The sequence below is a fragment of the Coregonus clupeaformis genome, unplaced genomic scaffold (assembly GCF_020615455.1).
Source record: "Coregonus clupeaformis isolate EN_2021a unplaced genomic scaffold, ASM2061545v1 scaf2003, whole genome shotgun sequence".
In the NCBI taxonomy this organism is placed as follows: Eukaryota; Metazoa; Chordata; class Actinopteri; order Salmoniformes; family Salmonidae; genus Coregonus; species Coregonus clupeaformis.
The window spans coordinates 2501-12500 of record NW_025535457.1 but is presented as its reverse complement, the minus strand read 5'-3'; the positions used below and the strand labels follow the sequence as shown (position 1 = coordinate 12500).

Genomic DNA, 10000 nt, shown 5'->3' with positions numbered 1-10000 from the left:
GAGGGAGGGAGGGAGGGAGTCGGAGGGAGGGAGGGAGGGAGGGAGGGAGGGAGTGGGAGGGAGGGAGGGAGGGAGGGAGGGAGGGAGGGAGGGAGTCACAGGGAGAGATGGGGGGAGAGTCAGACAGACAGACCCACCTCTCTACAGGATCCCTGAGCATGATGATGAACCATGCTTCATGCTGAAGGGTTAGAGTTAGCAGTAGTAGTAGTAGTAGTAGTAATAGTAGTAGTAATAGTAGTAGTAGTAATAGTAGTAGTAGTAGTAATTGTAGTAGTAGTAGTAGTAGTAGTAGTAGTAGTAGTAGTGGTAGTAGTGGTAGTAGTAGTAGTAGTAGTAGTAGTAGTAGTAGTAGTGGTAGTAGTGGTAGTAGTAGTAGTAGTAGTAGTAGTAGTAGTGTTGTTATTGTCGAAGCGTGTATAAAATGCATTGAGTTCGTCAGGTAGAGAGGCATCGTTGGACAGATCACAGCTGGGTCTTCCTTTGTAACTCTTAATGGACTGTAGCTCCAGCCACCTGCGGCGGGCAGCGGAGCCCGTCTAATATGATTCCACCTTGTTCCTATATTGTCCTTTTGCTCGTTTGATGACTCTGCGGAGGTCGTAACGGGACTTCCTGTACTTGTTCCTGTCCTCAGCCCTAGCCTCAGGGTTCTCTGTGGTAGCCCTGTGTGCGGTAGCCCTGTCCTTTAGCTTAGCGCCAACCTTGGTGTTAATCCAGGGCTTTTGATTGGGGAAGCAGTGAACCTCCACTGTGGGGACAACGTCGCCGATGCATTTCCTAATGAAACCGGTGACGGAGGTGGTTAGCTCGTTGATGTTATCGCCGGAGTCTCTGAACATATTCCAACCAGGCCCTAGCAAAGCAGTCCTGCAGCAACATCTCTGATTCTGATGACCATGTCTCAAAGGAGTGAGTCAAGGGTACTTCCTGTTTGAGCTTCTGCTTGTAAACAGGAAGCAGGATATATTATTTTTATTTTATTTTATTTTATTTCACCTTTATTTAACCAGGTAAGCCAGTTGAGAACAAGTTCTCATTTACAACTGCGACCTGGCCAAGATAAAGCAAAGCAGTGCGATAAAAACAACAACACAGAGTTACATATGGGGTAAAAAAACATAAAGTCAAAAAATACAACAGAAAATATATATACAGTGTGTGCAGTACGGAGTCATGATCTGATTTGCCAAATGGGGGACGAGGGAGGGCCTTGTATTCTTGCTTGTGGGTAGAGTAACAGTGGTCTAGGACTCTATCGCCCCTAGTGGCGAGGGAGACGTGTTGATGGAAGTTGGGCGTCACGTGTCTTTTAATGACGCAGAATTAAAATCTCCGGCAACAAGGAAAGCAGCCTCCAGGTGCAAGTTTGTTTACAGCCTTGTACAGTTCGTTAAGTTCCAGCTTGTTGTTATTCTTGTCCTGAGGTGGAATGTATACAACAGTTACGATACCAGCTGGAAACGCTCTACAGGATCTCTGAGCATGATGATGAACCTTGCGTCAGGTTGAAGGGTTAGTAGTAGTAGTATTAATAATAGTACTAGTAGTAGTTGTAGTAGTTGTTACAGTACCTCTCTACAGGGTCTCTGAGCATGATGATGAACCTTGCGTCAGGTTGAAGGCTGTGGATAAAGTCCTGGATGAGGAATGGTGGCTCCGCCTCTGCCTCAGTTGAGTTGTCATAGAAATACACCCAGGCATTGTTGTCCCACATGGTGGATGCACTGGCCTCTCCTGGAACACACACACACACACAGACACACACACACACAGTTTATTTATCTGCATGCACAAGACAAAGAAAGTAACATGAATACAGTGTAAACAGTTGTAGAGGTATTTGCTGGGGAGGAGCGTGCTTATAAAAAAACCCTCATCCATTAGACATTCACCTAATTAATCACAGAAAGCATTAATGCCCCTCTCCGCTTTACATTAGCGTTCTCCTCCTTCAGAGCGCTGTAATTTAATATCGTATGATATTTAGATAAACTAATAGCGGTCAGAGTGTACAAGCAGATGAAAACAATAGCAAACAGTGGAAAACATTCCAAACAAGGACATTAAAAAGAAGATAAAACATCTATCGCTGTGGGCAAAATCATGGAGCGAATGACTTTCAACTATTGCAATGTTGAAGCCTGTACCAAATATTGAGTCATAACGAAGTAATTTGCTCAGAGGATTTGAAAGCAGAGGCTGGAGATTTACAGTATTATGTTTTGTGTTCTGTTGTAACTACCTTTCCTTCCTGCACAGCCAAAGGAGATGAATGTAAAGTATGAAAGCTTCTTTGGCCTTATGTTTTCCTACTACTCAGAGGAACCAATGGTTGGTTGCCAGGTTCTGTGTCTCTTTCTCTGTGATTACCACAGTGAGAGAGAAACAGGATATACAGTGAGGGAAAAAAGTATTTGATCCCCTGCTGATTTTGTACGTTTGCCCACTGACAAAGACATGATCAGTCTATAATTTTAATGGTAGGTTTATTTGAACAGTGAGAGACAGAATGACAACAAATAAATCCAGAAAAACGCATGTCAAAAATGTTATAAATTGATTTGCATTTTAATGAGGGAAATAAGTATTTGACCCCTCTGCAAAACATGAATTAGTACTTGGTGGCAAAACCCTTGTTGGCAATCACAGAGGTCAGACGTTTCTTGTAGTTGGCCACCAGGTTTGCACACATCTCAGGAGGGATTTTGTCCCACTCCTCTTTGCAGATCTTCTCCAAGTCATTAAGGTTTTGAGGCTGACGTTTGGCAACTCGAACCTTCAGCTCCCTCCACAGATTTTCTATGGGATTAAGGTCTGGAGAAATGGCTAGGCCACTCCAGGACCTTAATGTGCTTCTTCTTGAGCCACTCCTTTGTTGCCTTGGCCGTGTGTTTTGGGTCATTGTCATGCTGGAATACCCATCCACGACCCATTTTCAATGCCCTGGCTGAGGGAAGGAGGTTCTCACCCAAGATTTGATGGTACATGGACCCATCCATCGTCCCTTTGATGCGGTGAAGTTGTCCTGTCCCCTTAGCAGAAAAACACCCCTAAAGCATAATGTTTCCACCTCCATGTTTGACGGTGGGGATGGTGTTCTTGGGGTCATAGGCAGCATTCCTCCTCCTCCAAACACGGCGAGTTGAGTTGATGCCAAAGAGCTCGATTTTGGTCTCATCTGACCACAAAACTTTCACCCAGTTCTCCTCTGAATCATTCAGATGTTCATTGGCAAACTTCAGACGGGCATGTATGTGCTTTCTTGAGCAGGGGGACCTTGCGGGCGCTGCAGGATTTCAGTCCTTCATGGCGTAGTGTGTTACCAATTGTTTTCTTGGTGACTATGGTCCCAGCTGCCTTGAGATCATTGACAAGATCCTCCCGTGTAGTTCTGGGCTGATTCCTCACCGTTCTCATGATCATTGCAACTCCACGAGGTGAGATCTTGCATGGAGCCCCAGGCCGAGGGAGATTGACAGTTATTTTGTGTTTCTTCCATTTGCGAATAATCGCACCAACTGTTGTCACCTTCTCACCAAGTTGCTTGACGATGGTCTTGTAGCCCATTCCAGCCTTGTGTAGGTCTACATCCTCTGAGAGCTCTTTGGTCTTGGCCATGGTGGAGAGTTTGGAATCTGATTGATTGATTACTTCTGTGGACAGGTGTCTTTTATACAGGTAACAAACTGAGATTACGAGCACTCCCTTTAAGAGTGTGCTCCTAATCTCAGCTCGTTACCTGTCTAAAAGATACCTGGGAGCCAGAAATCTTTCTAATTGAGAGGGGGTCAAATACGTATTTCCCTCAATAAAATGCAAATCAATTTATAACATTTTTGACATGCGTTTTTCTGGATTTTTTTGTTGTTATTCTGTCTCTCACTGTTCAAATAAACCTACCATTAAAATTATAGACTGATCATGTCTTTGTCAGTGAGCAAATGTACAAAATCAGCAGGGGATCAAATCCTTTTTTCCCTCACTGTATGTCTGAAGCTGGTGTGTCTGATTGTTTGAAACTGATACAACATCCACATTCCAATAACATCATCATCACTGAGTCCCCTAACTAATCGGTCTGTGGACAAAGTGTGTGATCTTGTGTCCATTAAAGCTGCTCATTAGGGAGTCCATTGGGAGAAGGTGAATGATGCCAGCCATGGGGGGTGTTAGGCATGGGTTTGGCATTGGCGTAGGGTGGCCTGAATTGGGCAGGTGGTTGGGGGGTTGTAGGGGGTTTAGGGACCAGGGTTCTGGCCATGGGCCTATACTTCGCTGGGCTCTCCAAATCCCTCTCCTCTGCTCCTCTCTCCTCTCCTCTGCTCCTCTCTCCTCTCCTCTGCTCCTCTCTCTTCCCCTCTGCTCCTCTCTCCTCCCCTCTGCTCCTCTCTCCTCCCCTCTGCTCCTCTTTCCTCTCCTCCCCTCTGCTCCTCTCTCCTGTCCTCTGCTCCTCTCTCCTCTCCTCTCTCCTCCCCTCTGCTCCTCTCTCCTCCCCTCTGCTCCGCTTTCCTCTCCTCCCCTCTGCTCCTCTCTCCTCTCCTCTGCTCCTCTCTCCTCTCCTCTGCTCCTCTCTCCTCCCCTCTGCTCCTCTTTCCTCCCCCTCTGCTCCTCTCTCCTCCCCTCTGCTCCTCTCTCCTCCCCTCTGCTCCTCTCTCCTCCCCTCTGCTCTCTCTCCTCCCCTCTCCCTCTCTCCTCCCCTCTGCTCCTCTCTCCTCTCCCTCTCCTCCCCTCTCTCCTCTCCTCCCCTCTGCTCCTCTCTCCTCCCCTCTGCTCCTCTCTCCTCCCCTCTGCTCCTCTCTCCTCCCCTCTGCTCCTCTCTCCTCCCCTCTGCTCCTCTCTCCTCTCCTCTGCTCCTCTCTCCTCCCCTCTGCTCCTCTCTCCTCTCCTCTGCGAGGGTAGGACACAGTGTGACTACTGAAGAGGTCTCTGGCACGCTCCTCCTCAGCTCTGAAGGATTAGTTATTTAAAGAGGGGAATAAAACAGGGTGACCAGCTGGCATGCTAAGCTGTTAGCTGGTAGATCAAATCAAATCAAATGTTATTGGTCACATACACGTGTTTAGCGGATGTTATGGCTGGGATGAAGGAAGGAAGGAAGGAGGGAGGCATCTCCACCCCCAGAAGGATACTGTTGTGGAACTAAAACAATGACCCCAATCACAGGACACTACAATCACAGGACACTACAATCACAGGACACTACAATCACAGGACACTACAATCACAGGACACTACAATCACAGGACACTACAATCACAGGACACTACAATCACAGGACACTACAATCCAGCACTGGATTGGGTTGTCACTTGGGTAACCTGACAAAAATACTTCATTAATTAGGAAAGGGAAAACCTAGTCAGTTGCACAACTGAATTGTGTCTTCCGCATTTAACCCAACCCCTATGAATCGGAGAGGTGCGGGGGGCTGCCTTAATCGACATCCATGTCATCGGCATCCGGGAAGCAGTTATTGGGGGGTTAACCGCCTTGCTCAAGGGCAGAAATATTTTTCCACCTTGCCGGCTCGGGGAATCGAACCAGCGACCTTTCGGTTACTGGCCCCAACGCTTATGTTAACTACATAAAAGGCTTTAGATCAATATCTAAAAGGGATAATGTGAGATTCTGGTGTCTCTTCTCTCCATTAATATACATGGTGGAGTCTCTGGCCTGACCTCTTCTCCCCATGAATATACATGGTGGAGTCTCTGGCCTGACCTCTTCTCTCCATTAATATACATGGTGGAGTCTCTGGCCTGACCTCTTCTCTCCATTAATATACATGGTGGAGTCTCTGGCCTGACCTCTTCTCTCCATTAATATACATGGTGGAGTCTCTGGCCTGACCTCTTCTCTCCATTAATATACATGGTGGAGTCTCTGGCCTGACCTCTTCTCTCCATTAATATACATGGTGGAGTCTCTGGCCTGACCTCTTCTCTCCATTAATATACATGGTGGAGTCTCTGGCCTGACCTCTTCTCTCCATTAATATACATGGTGGAGTCTCTGGCCTGACCTCTTCTCTCCATTAATATACATGGTGGAGTCTCTGGCCTGACCTCTTCTCTCCATTAATATACATGGTGGAGTCTCTGGCCTGACCTCTTCTCTCCATTAATATACATGGTGGAGTCTCTGGCCTGACCTCTTCTCTCCATTAATATACATGGTGGAGTCTCTGGCCTGACCTCTTCTCTCCATTAATATACATGGTGGAGTCTCTGGCCTGACCTCTTCTCTCCATTAATATACATGGTGGAGTCTCTGGCCTGACCTCTTCTCTCCATAAAATATACATGGTGGAGTCTCTGGCCTGACCTCTTCTCTCCATTAATATACATGGTGGAGTCTCTGGCCTGACCTCTTCTCTCCATTAATATACATGGTGGAGTCTCTGGCCTGACCTCTTCTCTCCATTAATATACATGGTGGAGTCTCTGGCCTGACCTCTTCTCTCCATTAATATACATGGTGGAGTCTCTGGCCTGACCTCTTCTCTCCATTAATATACATGGTGGAGTCTCTGGCCTGACCTCTTCTCTCCATGAATATACATGGTGGAGTCTCTGGCCTGACCTCTTCTCTCCATTAATATACATGGTGGAGTCTCTGGCCTGACCTCTTCTCTCCATTAATATACATGGTGGAGAATCTGGCCTGACCTCTTCTCTCCATTAATATACATGGTGGAGTCTCTGGCCTGACCTCTTCTCTCCATTAATATACATGGTGGAGTCTCTGGCCTGACCTCTTCTCTCCATTAATATACATGGTGGAGTCTCTGGCCTGACCTCTTCTCTCCATTAATATACATGGTGGAGTCTCTGGCCTGACCTCTTCTCTCCATGAATATACATGGTGGAGTCTCTGGCCTGACCTCTTCTCTCCATGAATATACATGGTGGAGTCTCTGGCCTGACCTCTTCTCTCCATTAATATACATGGTGGAGTCTCTGGCCTGACCTCTTCTCTCCATTAATATACATGGTGGAGTCTCTGGCCTGACCTCTTCTCTCCATTAATATACATGGTGGAGTCTCTGGCCTGACCTCTTCTCTCCATTAATATACACGGTGGAGTCTCTGGCCTGACCTCTTCTCTCCATTAATATACACGGTGGAGTCTCTGGCCTGACCTTTTCTCTCCATTAATATACACGGTGGAGTCTCTGGCCTGACCTCTTCTCTCCATTAATATACACGGTGGAGTCTCTGGCCTGACCTCTTCTCTCCATTAATATACACGGTGGAGTCTCTGGCCTGACCTCTTCTCTCCATTAATATACACGGTGGAGTCTCTGGCCTGACCTCTTCTCTCCATTAATATACACGGTGGAGTCTCTGGCCTGACCTCTTCTCTCCATTAATATACACGGTGGAGTCTCTGGCCTGACCTCTTCTCTCCATTAATATACACGGTGGAGTCTCTGGCCTGACCTCTTCTCTCCATTAATATACACGGTGGAGTCTCTGGCCTGACCTCTTCTCTCCATTAATATACACGGTGGAGTCTCTGGCCTGACCTCTTCTCTCCATTAATATACACGGTGGAGTCTCTGGCCTGACCTCTTCTCTCCATTAATATACACGGTGGAGTCTCTGGCCTGACCTCTTCTCTCCATTAATATACACGGTGGAGTCTCTGGCCTGACCTCTTCTCTCCATTAATATACACGGTGGAGTCTCTGGCCTGACCTCTTCTCTCCATTAATATACACGGTGGAGTCTCTGGCCTGACCTCTTCTCTCCATTGATATACACGGTGGAGTCTCTGGCCTGACCTCTTCTCTCCATTGATATACACGGTGGAGTCTCTGGCCTGACCTCTTCTCTCCATTAATATACACGGTGGAGTCTCTGGCCTGACCTCTTCTCTCCATTAATATACACGGTGGAGTCTCTGGCCTGACCTCTTCTCTCCATTAATATACATGGTGGAGTCTCTGGCCTGACCTCTTCTCTCCATTAATATACACGGTGGAGTCTCTGGCCTGACCTCTTCTCTCCATTAATATACATGGTGGAGTCTCTGGCCTGACCTCTTCTCTCCATTAATATACATGGTGGAGTCTCTGGCCTGACCTCTTCTCTCCATTAATATACATGGTGGAGTCTCTGGCCTGACCTCTTCTCTCCATTAATATACATGGTGGAGTCTCTGGCCTGACCTCTTCTCTCCATTAATATACATGGTGGAGTCTCTGGCCTGACCTCTTCTCTCCATTAATATACACGGTGGAGTCTCTGGCCTGACCTCTTCTCTCCATTAATATACACGGCGGAGTCTCTGGCCTGACCTCTTCTCTCCATTAATATACACGGCGGAGTCTCTGGTCTGACCTCTTCTCTCCATTAATATACACGGCGGAGTCTCTGGCCTGACCTCTTCTCTCCATTAATATACATGGCGGAGTCTCTGGCCTGACCTCTTCTCTCCATTAATATACACGGCGGAGTCTCTGGCCTGACCTCTTCTCTCCATTAATATACACGGCGGAGTCTCTGGCCTGACCTCTTCTCTCCATTAATATACACGGTGGAGTCTCTGGCCTGACCTCTTCTCTCCCTTAATATACACGGTGGAGTCTCTGGCCTGACCTCTTCTCTCCATTAATATACACGGCGGAGTCTCTGGCCTGACCTCTTCTCTCCATTAATATACACGGTGGAGTCTCTGGCCTGACCTCTTCTCTCCCTTAATATACACGGTGGAGTCTCTGGCCTGACCTCTTCTCTCCATTAATATACACGGTGGAGTCTCTGGCCTGACCTCTTCTCTCCATTAATATACATGGTGGAGTCTCTGGCCTGACCTCTTCTCTCCATTAATATACATGGTGGAGTCTCTGGCCTGACCTCTTCTCTCCATTAATATACACGGTGGAGTCTCTGGCCTGACCTCTTCTCTCCATTAATATACACGGTGGAGTCTCTGGCCTGACCTCTTCTCTCCATTAATATACACGGTGGAGTCTCTGGCCTGACCTCTTCTCTCCATTAATATACACGGTGGAGTCTCTGGCCTGACCTCTTCTCTCCATTAATATACACGGTGGAGTCTCTGGCCTGACCTCTTCTCTCCATTAATATACACGGTGGAGTCTCTGGCCTGACCTCTTCTCTCCATTAATATACATGGTGGAGTCTCTGGCCTGACCTCTTCTCTCCATTAATATACATGGTGGAGTCTCTGGCCTGACCTCTTCTCTCCATTAATATACATGGTGGAGTCTCTTGCCTGACCTCTTCTCTCCATTAATATACATGGTGGAGTCTCTAACAGGGTTACCTGTGATAATGTTGTGTTGATATTAAAGGTGTGTTACCTGTGATGATGTTGTGTTTATATTAAAGGTGTGTTACCTGTGATGATGTTGTGTTGATATTAAAGGTGTGTTACCTGTGATGATGTCGTGTTGATATTAAAGGTGTGTTACCTGTGATGATGTCGTGTTGATATTAAAGGTGTGTTACCTGTGATGATGTCGTGTTGATATTAAAGGTGTGTTACCTGTGATGATGTCGTGTTGATATTAAAGGTGTGTTACCTGTGATGATGTCGTGTTTATATTAAAGGTGTGTTACCTGTGATGATGTCGTGTTGATATTAAAGGTGTGTTACCTGTGATGATGTCGTGTTGATATTAAAGGTGTGTTACCTGTGATGATGTTGTGTTGATATTAAAGGTGTGTTACCTGTGATGATGTTGTGTTGATATTAAAGGTGTGTTACCTGTGATGATGTCGTGTTGATATTAAAGGTGTGTTACCTGTGATGATGTTGTGTTGATATTAAAGGTGTGTTACATGTGATGATGTCGTGTTGATATTAAAGGTGTGTTACCTGTGATGATGTCGTGTTGATATTAAAGGTGTGCTACCTGTGATGATGTCGTGTTGATATTAAAGGTGTGTTACCTGTGATGATGTTGTGTTGATATTAAAGGTGTGTTACCTGTGATGATGTTGTGTTGATATTAAAGGTGTGTTAC

The 10000-nt window shown here is 46.5% G+C and overlaps 1 protein-coding gene across 1 annotated transcript in view; it reads right to left on the bottom strand.

Moving 5' to 3' along the window:
- Positions 1–10000, bottom strand: part of LOC123488006 (carbohydrate sulfotransferase 15-like) — a gene marked incomplete at its 5' end in the record, with an annotated part of 20132 nt that overhangs the window by 9874 nt on the left and 258 nt on the right. The window contains one exon of the mRNA XM_045219037.1: positions 1575–1737. Coding sequence (XP_045074972.1) covers positions 1575–1737 — 163 coding nt within the window. The remainder of the gene's footprint in view (positions 1–1574; positions 1738–10000) is intronic.